General features: G+C 37.4%; 1 protein-coding gene across 2 annotated transcripts in view; it reads right to left on the reverse strand.

Moving 5' to 3' along the window:
• Positions 1-16,828, reverse strand: part of rnpc3 (RNA-binding region (RNP1, RRM) containing 3) — a 54,732-nt gene extending 37,904 nt beyond the window's left edge. For both annotated transcript variants that reach the window (XM_062992004.1, XM_062992003.1), the window contains exons 1-6: positions 16,775-16,828; positions 13,929-14,091; positions 11,963-12,010; positions 9,471-9,580; positions 8,447-8,536; positions 507-618 (exon numbers count right to left, since the gene is read on the reverse strand). In XM_062992004.1, the coding sequence (XP_062848074.1) occupies positions 507-618; positions 8,447-8,536; positions 9,471-9,580; positions 11,963-12,010; positions 13,929-14,084 (516 nt within the window). In that variant the 5' untranslated portion in view covers positions 14,085-14,091; positions 16,775-16,828. The remainder of the gene's footprint in view (positions 1-506; positions 619-8,446; positions 8,537-9,470; positions 9,581-11,962; positions 12,011-13,928; positions 14,092-16,774) is intronic.
• Positions 16,829-18,850: the final 2,022 nt, after the last annotated feature.

Below are 18,850 nucleotides of genomic sequence, written 5' to 3' on the forward strand. Positions count from 1 at the left end.
CGACTGGGTCAGAGCATCTCCAAAACTGCAGCTCTTGTGGGGTGTTCCCGGTCTGCAGTAGTCAGTATCTATCAAAAGTGGGCCAAGGAAGGAACAGTGGTAAACCAGCGACAGGGTCATGGGCCGCAAAGGCTCATTCATGCACGTGGGGAGTGAAGGCTGGCCCATGTGGTTCGATCCAACAGACAAGCTACTGTAGCTCAAATTGCTGAAGAAGTTAATGCTGGTTCTGATTGATAGGTGTCAGAATACACAGTGAATCACAATGTCATAATGTTATGCCTGATCGGTGTATACACTAGCAAAAAATAAAATCGTTGCATTCCTAAAAGAAAATAAAAAAGAAGGAACAAGTTCAAAAAGGAAGTGGGTGATACTCTCTGGCTTTGCCCAGTCTGAGCAGGGGTGGTGCAATGTGGTAGAGGAATTAGAATCTGAAAAGTTGACACAACTATATGGAAACTAGATACATTAATTAAATGCAGCAAAAACAGGTTGGCGCTCACCTGTATGTAGAACTTGGGTATACTCAGCAGAGTGTGGGTGATGTTGGTGACTATCGCACGAGAAGGAGGAGGGTATAAATATTTCAGCGTCGGATTGGCCTGGAATTTCAAGCTGTGGAGGAAAGGGTTACAAACGGTGAGAAACACTACAAGTCAGAAAGAGAAAAGAGGTGAGAGGGTGAGGAACAGCTGCTAAAATAAAATGTGTTAACACACATAGAATTAACTTGCACTCAGACTGAGTGGCTACACAGATGCAAGTCAGAAACTACTGTTTTAACTGCACACAGTCACACAGGCGTGGTTTAATCCACAGTAGCATATGAGCACAAACAATCTTACAACAAGACACTTTGAGCCTAAACAACCTCACAGCAAGAAGGTCCTGGGTTCAATCCCCAGGTGGGCCGGTACGGGTTCTTTCTGTGTGGCGTTTGCATGTTCTCCCTGTGTCTGCGTGGGTTTCCTCTGGGAGCTCCGGTTTCCTCCCATAGTCCAAAGACAAGCAGGTGAGGTGAATTAGAGATACTAAATTGTCCATGACTGTGTTTGACATTAAACTTGTGAACTGATGACTCTTGTGTAATGAGTAACTACCATTTCTGTCATGAATGTAACCAAAGCAACATTCGTTAAACATGACGTTAAAATCCTAATAAATAAATAAAAAGATCACGTTTTACTAGCCAGGGTCACAGTGGATCATTTTGAAACACTGGGTATGTTTATTTGTTTGCTTCTTAATGCCATATGAGCTGTTACGGCTGTTATTATGGCTGAATAATAGCTTCCATCTTTAAAAGGTCAAAGTGAGGGTTGATTTGTTTCTTTATAGAAATTCATGCAGAGACTTTATAAGGATAAGGGTAGTGTGTGTGACTGTGAGGGTGTAGGGTTTAATTGATTTTTCATATCTTATATGAAACACTGGGTTTCAGAAAACACACATGAAGGTATTCAAGTCTTCAACATGAAAAAGCAGATTTATTCTGAAGACTTCATTTTTAGTTGACAGTGAACCTTGCTGAGATTTTGAATCTCATCTGTGCTATGGAACTGGTCATAACTTACTGACACACATAAATCTACACTGGATATAAAAACTCTACACACCCCTGTTAAAATGTCAGGTATTTCAGGTATTTAATAACTTATTCCAACTTTGAGGTAACTTATAATCTGTGCAATTCAATTAAAAATGTGTTTTGAGTAATGGTATCCGAGTTTATGTCTAGTGCTTTTAGATTCGGTTATACTCATAGTCCAAGATGCCAGATGAAATTGTGTGGCTTTGTATAGTGGTATGATGGGTTGCACGAGTAGGACTTTAGTTTAATTAAATGCTGTGCAGTAAGGGATGTAAAAGCTCCCAGTGACAGCTGTAGCGCTTGGTGGTGGATAAGATCAAGTGTCTGGGTGTATGACTTCCTGGCTGATCTGTGGATGATGCTCCAATAGTCTGGATCTTATTAGGGTTCTGTATACTCCCTAGGGTTTTAACAGTTTCATATGTGGAATGTGTGACGTCACCGAACTGGCGGCGTATTGTTTTTGGTACTCGTGTCATTTCTGCGGCAGGTTTGTAACCAATAGATCGCTGTCCCGTGTGGAGGCTGGGATCGGAAAGGGAGAATGGGACACATCAGCCTGGATCCAGCCGCTCAACTCCACAACCAACCAGAGCGTCGGATCCATGTGAAGGGGCGGGAGCCAACCATTCATAAATCGCAGACGAACACTCATTCGGGGCCTTTACTCATGGCCCGCTAGTCGTTGTGTTGCTGCCGAACTGTGTACGTGTTAGGGAGTGTGTTATGTGGTTAGAGTTTGTGTGTCAGTCCTAATTAGAGCGGTTGTTGTGTATAGCGTTGTGTATAATTTTGTGTGTGTATATGTAAAGAGTAGAGTTAATAGTCCTGTAAATTCTTCCCCTTTCGTTGTGTCTTTCTCACTGTAAAAATATTGCACATTATACTGGATAAACTTTTCCATACAAACACTGGGTATGTTTATTTGTTTGCTTCTTAATGGCATGTGAGCTGCCATGGCTGTTATTATGGCTGAATAATAGCTTCCATCTTTAAAAGGTCAAAGTGAGGGTCGATTTGTTTCTTTATAGAAATTCATGAAGAGACTTTATAAGGATAAGGGTGTTGTGTGTGACTGTGAGGGTATAAGTGGAGTTAAATTGATTTTTCATATCTTATGTGAAACACTGGGTTTCAGAAAACACACATGAAGGTATTCAAGTCTTCAACATGAAAAAGCAGCTTTATTTTGATAACAGAATTTTTAGCTGACAGTGAACCTTGCTGAGATTTTGAATCTCATCTGTGCTATGGAACTGGTCATAACTTACTGACACACATACATCTACACTGGATATAAAAACTCTACACACCAGTTATTTCAGGTATTTAATAACTTATTCCAACTTTGATGTGACTTATAATCTGTGCAATTTAATGAAAAAGGTGTAATATTAATAAGATGTGTTTTGAGTAATGGTATCCGAGTGGTATGATGGGTTGCACGAGTAGGACTTTAGTTTAATCAAATGCTGTGCACTAAGGGATGTAAAAGCTCCCAGTGACAGCTGTAGCTCTGGGTGTATGACTTCCTGGCTGATCTGTGGATGATGCTCCCATAGTCTGGATCTTATTAGGGTTCTGTATATCCTCAAGAGTCTACTCCCTAGGGTTTTAACAGTTTCATATGTGGAATGTGTGACGTCACCAAACTGGCGGCATATTATTTTTTGTATTCGTGTCATTTTTGCAGCAAGATTGTAACCAATAGATCGCTGTCCTATGCGGAGGCTGGCATCGGAAAGGGAGAAAGGGACACGTCAGCCTGAATCCAGCTGCTCAACTCCACAACCAACCAGAGCGTCGGATCCATGTGGGAAGGCGGGAGCCAACCATTCATAAATTGCAGACGAACACTAACTCGGGGCCTTTGCTGCCGAAGGGTGTACATGTGTTAGAGAGTGTTATGTGGTTAGAGTTTGCTCCCCTTGTTGTGTGTCAGTCCTAATTAGAGCGGTTGTTGTGTATAGCGTTGTGTATAATTTTGTGTGTGTATATGTAAAGAGTAGAGTTTATAGTCCTGTAAATCTTCCCCTTTCATTGTGTCTTTCTCACTGTAAAAATATCACACATTATACTGGATAAACTTTTCCATACGAAGTTGTTATGACTCAGTTTCATCTATCTTGTTGGGTTTTTATTTTTATTTATTCACTTTTTTTCTTTCTTCTAATGTTATGGCTTGCTTGCTCTTAGGCCAGGTTGTAACAAATGACAGAGAATTTATTGTCTAAAAAACCTTGCTTTCTTTGTAAGCTTGATGGGCTCCCTGTTGGAGTTTATTTTCAGGTGTAGGGTTGAAAGTAGATGAAACTGCTTGCACACCATTTTTGTCTTCAATAATTTAGATTAATTATTTATGCTTAGTTTAACTGACCTTCCACGATCATCTTTTTCCCTCTGTAGCCAATGTAGATGTCGTCTACATAGAGGCTGCAAAAGGTGTTTGGTGGAATGTGTGCAATGCTATTTATCTTTATATTGAAAAGTGTAATCCTATTCTTTGAATATGCATTTTTGAGAGGGTGTTATTAATTCTTGGAAGGTTGGAGGTGTCCCTCTAAAGCCCATTTGATGTAAATTTTTTAAAATTCTGTAATTTCAGGTTGTATCCTATGCCTTTCCTAGATAAAAAAAACATGGCTATGACATGTTCCTTCTTGATAAAGGCCTTACCAACAAAAGTTTCCAGTCTAACTAGGTTATCTGTTGTACTTCTTCCTTTCTGGAATTCACTCTGGATTTCTGTTAGTTGTTTATGTTCAATTAGCCAAACAAGGCAACTGTTAACCATCCTTTCCATAGTTTTGTAGAGAACTTGTTAGTGCTATTGGTCGCTACTAGTTCGGGTTACTATGCTCTTCTCCTAGCTTGGGTATCGGAATTGTGGTCATTTCTTTCCATGATGGTGGTATCTTCCCTGTTGCCTAGATTAGGTTGGTTATCTTAATCTTAAAAAGAAGGGTTGCATGTGGAGCTGTATGAAAGCTTTGGTGCTTCTCCATTGAGAAAACTTTGTTGTATGTTTTCAAATTATCAGTTTTTATCAGAAATTAAGCTCTTTTAACTTCTGTTGCAGACAGAAGTTCTCTGTGGAGGAGTGTCTTTCTTTGCGTTTGGCCGACCCATATATAAAGCACCTTAGTGGGTTAGGGTTGTACAGTCAAGCCGGAAAGTCTGCACACCCCTTTCACCTTCTCCACGTTTTATTACATTACAGATTCATTCTATAATAGATTGAGTTCATTTTATGGTAGAGTGGCCAGACGGAAGCCACTCCTTAGTAAAAGGCACATGACAGCCCGCTTGGAGTTTGTCAAAATCTTTCCTAGAGGGAAATATGAATGCAGCTAAGTACACCGAGATTCTTGAAGAAAACCTGCTCCAAAGCGCTCTAGACCTCAGACTGGGGCGAAGGTTTACCTTCCAACATGACACCGACCCGAAGCACACAGCCAAGAGAACAAAGGAGTGGCATCAAAAATCTGTGGAAGGAGCTGAAAATGACTGTGTACCAACGCTCCCCATCCAACCTGATGGAGCTTGCAAGGATATGCCAGAAGGAATGGGCAAAAATGTAGCTTCTTTCCCAAGACGTCTTGAAGCTGTAATTGCTGCCAAAGGTGCATTTTGTCAGTAAAAATATATTTTCTAAACCCTGTTTTTAATTCGTAATTGCTGATGATTGTGTGTAGATGTTTGAGGCAAAAAATAAACTCAATCTATTATAGAATGAGTCTGTAACGTAATAAAATACGGAGAAGGTGAAAGGGGTGTGCAGACTTTCCGACTTGACTATATAGATCAAAATGTACTCATTGATATCTTATTATAATTTTAGTTGATGGTTCAGATCTATTAAAACTAGGGCTGCCGTTAATCGCGTTAATTAACGCGTTAAAATTTTAATCGCGATTAAAAAAATTAATCAAGATTAAAATTTTTAATCTAACTGTTTTTATTTGGCTGTTTGTGCCACATACACGTGTGTCTCTGTGGTAATTAACTGTATTTCAGATGAATTAGGATGTAAAGCGCATGAACTGTCCGATGATAAACTACTTTTAGCGGTTTTCACTTTTTTTACGTGTTGATGAAAAGATGAATGAAACCACGCAAGCTTTGTATCGAGTATCTCCATTGGCTGCTAGAGCTGTCCATCAAAACCGAGTAGCTCCGCCTCCTCCCCCTCCGGTAAAAAGTGAAACTCTGCGTGATGTTTCATCTCTACAGTTTATTCAGCTTATTCTATCACATGGTTATAAACATGATTTATATTTGTGATGTTTGTAGTTTTCTAAAAACACATTCGTATCTGATATTTATATGGACTAAGCGTTTACATGGACTGTTTTAATTAACACTTTTTTATAGCTACAGTCAATTACTTATAATGTTTGCTAACTTGACTGTTTCAGGTATTTATAGGTGTTTAAATGGTAATTTAGAACCGTATTTCCCAGTATTCTTTCTGCACAAACACAGTATTAAAGGGTTTTCTTAATAGATCTATGAAATATTCATATCTGTGTTTTGATGCTTTATTGATGCCTTATATTAGATCAAAACATTATGGTTGGTGCACCTGTTTTCAGTGTCAGGGTCATGAACAGGAAAAGATCCTCACTTTTGTCAGATAATGTGCTTTCTACAATGAATTTAGATTTATTAATTTTATCATATTTTAAGAATGTTTTATTGGTAAACACGTTCTTGCAATAACAATGTGCATAACTGTTCAAATTTTGCTTAATTATTAGTTTGCGATTAATTGAGATGAATACATATATATTAGGGCTGTCACACGATTAATTAATCTCGATTAATTTTGTTCTTTAAACGTGATTAATCTCGATTAAAATTTTTAATCGTGTGACAGCCCTAATTAAAACTTAAAATATGTTTGTTTTCACTAACTGATCTTGTTTGCTGGTTTTTATATGTTTAACATCTGTAATGTATTGAGATGCCAGTTCCCATGCTATTCATGCTTCATCCATATCTGACAGTTCCCTTGGTGCAAATCACTCCTTTACTGCCATTAAAAGATTGATGTGGGAAGGCTTTTAAATGGATGCCTGCAAAGTCCTTATTGTTTAATAGATTGTTGGCTTGTACCTCTTTTTGGCAGCCCACTATTATTTGCACATTTTCAGCATCTTTTACTGATCCAGTGATATGGTAAAAGCTTGGTGAGTGACATGTCCTCTGACAGAGATTCCACTATGATACATTTCTGCCGGTTCCCCTTCTCTAAAGGGAAAGTATACCTCATCATTATGTCATGATTCAAGTTGCTATCAATCACTTTTCTTTTGGGTTACGTATCCAAAGTTCTAAGTTTTGCAATCTATCATCTTACTCCCCACACTCTTCAGAAACCAAAAAAAACCGGATGTGCACACGGCTATAGGAATGGTATACTCGTAGTTGATTAATCAGATGGTTTTGCTGCTTATTGATTGACCCTGGGCTTCTGGGCGTTTTCCATGAGGTTTTTGCATTGGAATACCACCTGTGCTGGCATGTGCTGACCAGTCAATTGATTAGACTAGGCAAATTCAATATCCTGTCTATGGAACGCATGAGCCAAAGTACTGTGTTGGGGACTTGGTAATTACAGTCACCACCTCCCCAAAGTAACAGGATCTCTTCCTCTGCAGACACGTCACACCTCACAGCAAAAAAATTCACCCCTGGTGGTGCAGCGAGATAATCCGTTAGCACACCAGCACTGAGATTCTGAGTTCAAACCTCAGCTCTGCTACCGGTCGGCTGAGCGCCCTCTAGTGGGCATAATTGGCAATGCCTGCAGCAGACAAAATTAGCTATTTAAAAGTCTGGCATGTGGATAAAGACCGGACTAATGTAGGTGGGGTCTTGGACGCTGTGTAAGGACCTTGGTTAGTAGCCGGAGGCACCTGTAAAGGAAGTGGAGGAGCACGGGGATCAATGCGTGGCTCTCCGCGCCTGAATACTGCCCTCATACATGAATTCACTGCACGTGTGGGTGAATATGTAGGGGTTGTGTACTGTGCACGCGTCGGAGGGAGTGTGAGGCAGGCGAATATACCCTCCTCCTAGTCTCCAGCAACGGAAGGCGAATTAAAAAAAAAAATAATCCACCTTATTCAGTCGCCTCTTACAAACAGAGAGGGGTTGCGGTGGACCTTTTCTATCCCGGGTCCCTGCAAGGGTAATGATCAGCAATTGGTTCAGATGCAATTCTGGATGCTGTAAAGTTGTTTTGAGACAATGTCTATTGTAAAAAGCGCTATACAAATAAATTTGACTTGACATTTATGTGCTAGTCTCACTTACCAGTCTTTTATATCTGATTTAGCACAAAAATCTGCCACTCACTGGTCAGTGCTGATTTATTGTAATACTATTCTGTAGTCTTACTGCACGTGGGTGATGCAGCAGTCTATTACACTAGCCCACTACCACCGAGATCCAGGGTCAAATCTCAGTGGTGCTATTGGGTGGTCGAGACATGTAGATATGTTTAGCTATGTCTGATGGTGCAAGTGGAAAACAGCCTTGCCAGTTGGAGGTCTCAAAATGATGCGCTGTGGCGACGCCTAAATATGGAAGCAAAAAATCTTTAATCCTACTTCTTGAAATATGAGGGCCCCTTACAATGACTGAGTTTAGGTGCAAGATTGTGCCCCTGTTTGACTTGCTTTAAGGGAATGAGAGTGACCTGTACAAAATCTAAATCAGAACCTGCTGCACATCATTTGAATGAATTGGAATCATGAATTGCAAGCCAGGCCTTGGTTTTGGATTGAAATGACCAATAAGCTCACAGTTGTATGTGTGTGTGTGTGTGATGGATTAATTACTTACCCAAGAGTGGGAGCAATGCCTGTATCTATTAAAGGAACATTTGGCTGCTGATTCTCTTTCTTCTCTTGCTTCTCTTTTTCCTCAGCAAGTCTGAAATGCATTATTGATAGGGATGTAACGATACACTCTACCCACGATGCATTGCGATTCACCATACTGGGTTCACGATACGATTTTTTAAAACTGAAATTGAATACAAATTAGGAAAAAGTTTCCTTTCATTATTTCTCTTAAAAAAGAAATTAAAATATTGTATTTGTGATTATCTTTTATTTATCTAAATAATGAATGCCCTTTTATTTCAGAGTTAGGTACAAACTATCCAAAACAATTTTGAATCAAGCCTAATTTGGCTGAAAACCCCCGAATTTCGCAACCAGGCGTATAGCGGCAGTGACGTCAACAAGGCGAGGTGTATAGTGCCAGTGCCCTCTGCTGTTTAAAGTGAATATCAATTCATTTTACGTGTCAAATTGATTTGAATCGTGGAATTTTTGAATCGGTTATTAACTGTACTGTGGTGAATCGTTACATCCCTAATTATTGATGGTTCATTTGTGCTCCAAACTGTCCATTAAAATAATTTTATAAAAATGAAACAAATTATTCTGTATTACCTCTTTTATGTGAACTCTTTTCTAAATGTATTGGTACTAGTGCTAGACTAGTAATCTAAAGGTCGCTGGTTGCCAATGTGTCGATTGTAATTAGTCACAAATGTAATTGTTTTTAGATAAAACATATTCTAAATGTGTAAATGTAACACGACACAATTTAGCCACTAAAAAAATTACCAGTAAAGAGCGCTCGGTTGGCAGTGGTCTAGTATGGAAACCCATAACCGTTGGTACCTGGATTCGAATCTCAGCTGTGCTATTGGTCTTTGATTCATGATTGACTATGTCGTGGATGTTATAACTCACTTTTTAAGACTGTAATTTCAACCCTTATATCTCGTACAAAATCATTTTCTCTCAGAGTTTTGACCCACAAAACTAGGACAAATCAAATTTAGTTTCCCCACCTGTCAGAGACTTTGGGACTCTTCAACACAACAATGTTATCCTGATCCTTTGCAAACTCCACAACCAGCGTGTGACCCAGAATTCTCAGCTGATGAAGCCTCTTCAGAGCCTGCAGGGAAATAAAGAAGAAAAATTCCAGTGCTATACATTTAATGGTTTGTTTTGTTGTTTTCTCTGAATTTACTGGATTTTTGGCTATTTTACTGATCCTTATTATTTAAACCCTAATTTATTTTAGAATTTACTGTGTTTAGTCAATGTCAACTCATTCTATAAGAAATATTAGATTTTTATGTTGTTTTCACTTAATACCAGGCTTTGTTCCATGTTACATTTATTATTATCATCATGATTTTTTTTTATTTGACCATGTTTTAGTAGTAAAAAAAAAGTTTATTTATTTATAAATTTATTTATTAGGATTTTAACATCATGTTTTACACACTTTGGTTACATTCATAACAGAAACGGTAGTTACTCGTAACACGAGATTCATCAGTTCACAAGTTTATGTCATGGACAATTTAGTATCACTAATTTACCTCATTTGCATATCTTTGGAATGTGGGAGGACACCGGAGCTCCCGGAGGAAACCCACGCTGACACAGGGAGAACATGCTCCGCTCCACCTGGGGATCAAACCCAGGACCTTCTTGCTGCGAGGCGACAGTGGTACCACCGTTCCGCCCCACACAGGTCAAATAAGTGATAACAAGTGAGGGAGTGATGATTGGGTATAAAAGGAGCAAGCAAAAATGGGTTGTGGCTCACTTCATTGTGCCAAACATGAGATAATTGTCAATAGAAATCTAAATAGCTTAGATCTTTTGACCATCTACCATACAAAATGTTGTGAAAAGATTCTGGGAATCCCAAAAAATCTCAGTAGGGATTGGGTAGGGCCAGATAATATAATAATATTATATTATACTATAATATTATTATTATAGTATACTATAATACTTATAGCCACATGGGTTTGAGAATACTTCAGAAAACTGAAACTGTGAGGGAGTGATGATTGGGTATAAAAGGAGCAAGCAAAAATGGGTTGTGGCTCACTTCATTGTGCCAAACATGAGATAATTGTCAATAGAAATCTAAATAGCTTAGATCTTTTGACCATCTACCATACAAAATGTTGTGAAAAGATTCTGGGAATCCCAAAAAATCTCAGTAGGGATTGGGTAGGGCCAGATAATATAATAATATTATATTATACTATAATATTATTATTATAGTATACTATAATACTTATAGCCACATGGGTTTGAGAATACTTCAGAAAACTGAAACTGTTGAACAGCTGAAGTCTTGTATCAAGCAAGGATGGAAATGATCACAATACTGCAACACTTATTGTCCTCAGTTCACAAACCATTAAAATGTGTCATTAATAGGAAAGTTGATCAAATACAGTGGTAAACATATTTCAATTCTAAATTTGTTTATTTAACATCATCAGGTTGGAATCTTTTCTTTGTACTTGTCAGGTAAATATAAAAGAATAAATAATAATAACAACAACAATTATAATAATAATAAAGCACAATGTTTGAATAATTTTAAAAACTAACCCAAGTGCTAAATATTTGATTAAAAAAATCATGAAAACTATATACTATAAATAAAATAAAACCTATAATATCCATGCTTAACAACAAGATTACAAATTTGCCTTGTAATTCTCCAGATATGAAAATGATAGGCTGAATAATTGTAGTTAATGCTTTAAAATAAAACTATAGGATGCATTAACAATAAAAAGTGTCAAAAAAGTGTCAAAGTTTTTCTTCCTTTAAAGCACACCAAATGAAAAGGTATGTCTTACTGTGGTTACAAATGGTGCAAAATTTGTATTTATTTAATGGCGCATACTATTGTAATTTATGTGTTTTACTGCCAGTTGTCATTTGAATGTAGTTTAAGTTCAGTGCTGTTTTCTAAGCTGTCAATATTTTATTAAACTTTACATTTAAATGTTTGGTTTCAGTTTTTTAAATAATGTTTTAGTTGTAAAATAAAAATATATTATATATAATATTATTGTGTGTTCTGGTACTCTGTCACTAACAGCAAAAACTATTAGATGTCTCATTAGTAAATTACAAGTAATAAATAGAAGCTGTAATATTAACAAATGTACATTAAATAGAAAATATGATTAAATTTTTTATCAACCACTTAATCCTGGTCAGGGTCGAAGTATGTCTGATTCCACTGGGAAACACGCAAGGCAGGAATACCCTGGACAGGGAACCAATCCATCATAGAGCTTTGGTCAAACCCGCATCAGACAAATCATGTCCGTGTATATGCCTGACTAGCCAATAACACTGCTTACATTTGAACCCGAATCTCAGTGATGGTGGGCAAGCGTAATAGACTGCTGTGGCACCCAAGCCCAATTCCTGGACTAATTTGTTGTTACCCTCTTTCCCCCAAAAAACCCTACAATAAAGAAATTTACAACTGATTTAATTATTTTACCTCTGAAGCTGAAGTTTCACTTGAGAAGGTGGCAAATGCAGTGTGTTTCTAAAGAAAAAAATACAAAAAAATTAGTAACCCATAGATCTACAACAAGTAACAATCAAGCACATTGATCTGAAATTTTTTAATGAAATATGTAATAAATTTAAATATCAGGATTTTATGCCATAGTAAAAAAGGTTCTTTATTAATTATATTATAGTGTATCTTATGGCTGAGGTGTTGATAATCTCATAGTAATCTACATACTAATTAGGTTTTATAACGACAATTACAACAATGCATTTGGCACTAAACTTCACAGAATTTATAAAACCTAGCACTGATGTAAAATATAAAAATGTAAAAATAATTGTATATGTACACATTAAACTTTAGTGGGTAAAGGCCAAAGACGCAAACCTAGACTGAGCACCCATGATCTCTGATCCCTCAGACAGAACTGCTTTAAGAACATGCTTTAAGTCATTCATCAATAGCTGATATTACCACATGGGCAAGGGGTTACTTTGGAAAAGTTTTGTCAAGTAGTACAACACACATTCACATTTCACTTTCACAACTTGGCTGTTTGTTCATTAGGATTTTAACATCATGTTTTACACTTTGGTTTCATTCATGACAGAAACGGTAGTTACACATGATTGAACAGTTCAATGTCCAACACTGTCACAAGCACTTTTGTATCTCCAATTTACCTAACTTACATGTCTGGACTGTGGGAGGAGCTCTTGAAAGAAACCCACACAGACATGGGGAGAACATGCAAACTCCACACAGAAAGGACCATGTCCAAAAGTAGCATTGAGTTATCTGGGCTCGTAGGCATCTTGGATGGAAACGTGTATTCTGGCCAGATGAACAAGTATTCCAGATCTTTTTTGAAAGAAATAGTTGCTGTGTCAGTGCCCTTTGCAAAGGTCATTAACACTTCTGTGATGGCAGCATTAAACATTGACATCTTAGAGCAACATGTGCTGCCTTCAAGACGTCATCTTTTCCAGTGACATCCATGCATTTTTTTAACAAGACAATGCAAAACCACATGCTGCACACATTACAAAGACATGGCTGTGAAAGAACAGGGTACAGGCACTGGACTGGCCAGCCTGCAGTCCTGACCTGTCACCAAGAGTATGCAACAATGAAGATATGAAGATATATACCGTAGAAGATATACATTATTTGTCATATATACATATACAGGTGTACAGTACAATGAAATTCTTTCTTCGCATATACCAGCTTGTTTGGAAGCTGGGGTCAGAGCGTAGAGTACGGCACCCCTGGAGCAGACAGGGTTAAGGGTCTTGCTCAAGGACCCAACAGTGGCTGCATAGCAGAGCCTGAACTTGAACCGCCAATCTTCCAGTTGATAGCCCAAAGCTCTACCAACTATGCTACCACTGTTCCGAACTGACAACCCAATACACATATTTTAAGTGTTGTGAGAAGGAATTGTAACATTGCAAAATGCAGGAATGGATGTACCTTAACAAATGAACAATGAAAAGACAAAATATGAAACATTTTGGGTTTTAACTGTCTGCAATAAATTAAAAGGTTTTTGTCCATTATGTCTACACTATATGTGGACTCCTTTAAGAGTGATTTTAGTACTTCCTTGTTATTATTACATCCCATGTATTATCACCTTTACATTCCAGTAGCAAATAAAAAAAAGAAAAAAAATCATGCATTAAATGTGCTAAACAGTAATTAATTCAGTTCATGTACACGTTTCACTTATAAAATGAACCAAAAATTTACAGCTTGAGTAATTAGAACTTGATAATTTAATAAATAAATAAACATAATGAAAATGTTAAAACATGTTCTTTGCTGTCTTCAAAAAAGCAACTTGTAAAAGTAAACAAAGATCAATCATAAAAATTATTCTTAAAGAATGTTAAATGGATACACTGAATTATATGAAGCTAAAATTGCTGTTATTGACACTTACTAAAGGGCCTTTATCAGAAAGCACGCGGACGGAAGAGGCACCAAAATATGTCAGCAGGTCTTCCTTCTCAGCCCGGCTCAGTTCTGCAGGAAGGTGTCTAATGATCAGAGTTTTACTTCGCTTGGTGTGAACGCCGTTCTCATCCTGCTCTGCCATAATTCACCTACAAGAAATAAACACTCATGTCACTAAAAACTAAATTAAAAAAATAAATAAAAGAATAATAATAAGTGTTGATTTATTATTAGATATAAGCAAAAACTTTGCGATGTTAAGCTAATTGCATAGAACTACCAAACTCAGAATCATTGTACATTTTTTAGCCACAAGGTGTGCTGGTGCTTTCTGAAGAGACCAGACTAATAACACCCCAAATCAGACAATGTTGGGACAGTATGGAAGATGCAAATAAAATAAAAATGCAGTGTTCCTTACATTCACTTTGACTTTTATATGATTGCAGACAGTTTGAACCCAAGATATTTCATGTTTAATCTGCTCAACTTCATTTCATTTGTTAATATACCTCCATTCCTGCATTTCAGGCCTGCAACACATTCCAAAAAAAGTTGAGACAGGGGCAGTTTAGGGCTAGTAATGAGGTGAAAAAACTAAATACTGATGTGATTCCAAACAGGTGATGTCAATAGGTAGGGGTGTAACGATACAGTCTGCTCACGATTCGATTCGATTCACGATGCTGAGTTCACAATTCGATTTTCTCACGATTTTTTCTGAAGTGTAAACAGTGCAAAACAACGCACATTTTCTTGTACATTTTTAAGCAAAAAAAACTTCAGTCCCCTGCAATTAAAGGTAATTACCAAGAACAGAGTACTTTACTGTAACCTAACAGGTTTACCAAATTTAAAATTACTTATCGCCATCTTAAATTGAAAATCAAAGTAATCAAACAAGCTCATTGAGCTGAGCTGAGTCTTTAAACAGATTTTTTTTGTTGCTTAAACTAATTTATTACCAAATTACATGTAAAATGAATTACATGTAAAAAAAAAACATTGTATTAAATGTTTATTATTTAAATGTGAAATACTCAATGTGAAACAGAGTGCCACAACAATAAATTATAAAATACAAAAAAGACCCATTTCAATTAGACAAAAAGGTCTGATTGTGTATATTATTTGTAAATTTGCATCTACAGTGGAACAACACAACATCAACAAAGTATCACTCAACAAAATATAAATGAAAATGTGCAAAACAAAAAGCAGCATCCAGGTGACAGTATTTGTAAGTATTTAGTGAAGATTGGCATTCAGAAAAACCAAGGACCTCATCTTTGAGGGGTTGATCCTGTTTCTCCTTTCTGTTATGATCTGCCCTGTTTTAGAAAAGATTCTCTCTGAGGGGACAGATGTTGCTACAATACACAGTGACATGTATAAGATGTGGGTAGACTGAACACTTGGTCTCCCACCAGCTAAGTGGGTCTGAACTTTAGTTTCCTGTCACTTATTTTCCTTACCTTTCCAGCGTGTAATGTCTGGCTACGTAAAGCACAATGTCAAACTTCATCAAGTTCTCTCTCTCTCTCACTCTCTCCCTCCTGTTCGTGTGCGCACTGTGTTTGTGTGTCTGTAACCCCTCCCCTCCTGCTCAGTGTAAACACACAAACGCCACCACGTATCTTGACCATTCACGTGCGGCTTTAAGAAAAAAAAAAAAAAAAAAAAAAAAAAAAAAGGAGCCGGATCCTGTCGTTCATTTTAAAGAGCCGACTCTTAGAGCCGGATTGTTCGCGACCGACCCATCACTAATAAATTACAGAACGCACGTGCACTCGTACAATCGCTACATTTTTGCATCGCGATGCATCGTGAAACGATGTATCGTTACACCCCTATCAATAGGTGATTGTAATCATGGTTTGGTACAAAAGCAGCATCCAGGAAAAGCTGAGTCTTTGATGAGCAAAGATGGCCAGAGGATCTCCAGTTTGTCAACAAATGCATGAGAAAATTGCAAAAAATCACTTGGTATCCTCAGTGTCAAAACGTCCTTTAAGTGTGGTGAAAAGGAATGGCAACATTACAAAGTGATAAATGCTTTACTGTCCCAACTGCAATGAAATAAAAGTCAAAGTAAGAAACTTTGCATTTTCCATGCTGTCCCAACTTTTCCCATAACCTTTTCTGATTTGGGGTTGTGTAATAAAACAGAACACACACACACACACACACACACACACACACACACACACACACACACACACACACACACACACACACACACACACACACACACACACACACACACACAACAACAACGTCAATGAGAAAGCTATGGTTTGGGAGCTAGTAGTAAAGTAAGGAAGATGCTGGAAGGTGAAGTAGGAGAATTCCTGTTTTGGCCTTTAATGTATGAAGTGACAGCGCTCCTGCACTTACCTACTTATACTAAAAATATATAATATATAATATAATACAATATAATATAATATAATAATAAAATATAAAAATAATTGATTTCATTAATAAATTCATTACTATTTCATAACTGAATAAAAAGTCTAAGGATCTATTCGCTCTAATTTCAGGTGTAAAATGTTAAAACCGCATTAGAGGTTTAAGAGAATAAACATTTCAATTAAAAGTTAAAACAAATTATATGAATGCTAATGCACTGATACAAGTTAGCTATTAGCTTAGCATTAGCCTAGTAAGCTATTTGCAAACATATGTCAAAGAAAAAAACACGCAAGTTAATGCAGATATGCAGGTTAAAAAGAAAAAAGCAAATATTTATAATTTAACTAAAGCAAAAATAGTTTAAAATGTAAATACGCAAAAAGATTATAAAGATTTATCGCATTGTTTTGTTACCTTTTTAACTTCAGCTGAACAATCCTGGGCTGTGTCTTAAAAGGAATACTTCTGTAGAGGTATAGCACTACATAGTGTGCATAAATCATTACATCATCCTCTAAATAGGGCACAAACAAAGGGAAAAAGGTTTTTTTTCCGATGCAGCCACATACTTGTAAAGGCGGGACTATCAAATCACGTGTGCATAACAGCTGCGCGATGATTGGTTATCTCTGCAACATACGACTTCAACAATTGGATCGTTAGGATGTCAGCCATTTCTACCAACACATATAAGGCGCAGATGTAATTTTTGACCAACAGATGTCGGTGTTAGACCAACTACGAGGATCTCATTGTATGAAGCGATAACCGTTTTCATTATTGATGTTAGCGCGTCATCTGTGACTTAACCCCCAGCAAGACTGAGCTGATCTGTGTTCCTAAAGATGTGTTTCTGTGTTAAGACCTGGTCATCTGTCTTAATTGCACTCAGCTCAAACTGCCTAATGCCACAAATCTTTCTCTCTTGTTAACAATACTGATCAGGCGGGTTCTTTCTCTACATCAGAAGCTGTGAAATACAAATGCTGCTTGTTGTATCCTGTTTGTATGAACATTAGAAGATTTTAGCTCCAACCCACCTTAGAGCACTCATAATAGTCTGTTGTGTAGCATGTATCCCTCAAGCCACATGTCTGATTTGTCTTGATCCATTAATCAGAACTCTTGGAAGACATGCATTGTTTGGTTTGTTTGTTGTTATTTTTAATTTTAGTTTGTTGAGCCTTGTCCGTAGTGTATTTCTGTTTTGTTCCCGGTATCTAGGTGTGGCACTGAACGCTGACCAGGACGAAGCAATTGGCGAAAATTTATGACAAATAGTCACCATTATGCTTCTTTTTTACTTGACTGTTTAAAATCATGCTCTGTATGCAGGTTTTCTGGATTTTCAGGTTTTCTGTGTCCACTGTGGTTCATTTCTGAGCTTAATTTCAAATGTGTATCTACACATGGGTGTTTTACATTTTTGGCATTTAGCAGATGCTTTTATCCAAAGCGACTTACAATAATGTGACAGTATATTGTCTAAGCAATTGAGGGTTAAGAGTCTTGCTCAAGAGCCCAACAGTGACAACCTGGCAGTGGTGGGGCTTGAACCAGCGACATTTCAATTACTAGTCCAGTACCTTAAACTCTAAGCTACAACTGCCCATTGTTGAAGTCTTGAAAGTGCAAGTATTTAGTGCACAAGATCAGCTGTAAAGCTCATAATGCACATACAGTGGTGTTCAAAATAATAGCAGTCCAACACCATTAACCTGATAAATCACTGTTTTTAGTAGAAATGCTATTTCTACATAGCAAATAATTTACTTGAAAGTGTAGTAGAGTAATGAAAACAAAACAAACCCAACAATTAGGACATGCATGCCACTCATTCTGAGTAATTGAAGCATTGATTGAAAGGGGCTTGTTCAAAATAATAGCAGTGAGGAGTTCAATTGGTGAAGTCATTCATTCTGCAGAAGAACGTGTGTCAAATTTGGCCCTTATTTAATTTAGGAGGGTGGCAAATGTTGCACAGCTTGGTCATAGCGCGTTTCCTTCTGAAATACTGGGTAAAATGGGTTGTTCCAGACATTGTTCTGATGAACAGCATACATTCAAGCCAAAGTTCACTGTGAAGACAGTAAAGCATGGTGGTACAAAATGATGATATGGGATGTTTCTCATACCATGGTGTTACGCCTATTTATCGCATACGAGGGATCATGGATCAGTTTAAATATATCAGAATACTTGAGATCATGTTGCCCTATGTCGAAGAAGAAATGTCCTTAAAATGGGTGTTTCAACATGACAATGACCCAAAACATCTTGGTTACAGACAAACAAGACTGAGGTAATAGAGTGACTGGCCCAATCCCCTGACTTCAATCCCATAGAGAACTTGTGGGCTGATATCTGAAGTGTGTTTTTTTGAGGCAAAACCCAAAATTGCAGAAGAACTTGGAATGTAGTGTAATCATCCTGGACTGGAATACCGGTTCAGAGGTGCCAGAAGTTGATCGACTCCATGCAACACAGATC

This window comes from Trichomycterus rosablanca, chromosome 3 (assembly GCF_030014385.1).
Source record: "Trichomycterus rosablanca isolate fTriRos1 chromosome 3, fTriRos1.hap1, whole genome shotgun sequence".
NCBI lineage: Eukaryota > Metazoa > Chordata > Actinopteri > Siluriformes > Trichomycteridae > Trichomycterus > Trichomycterus rosablanca.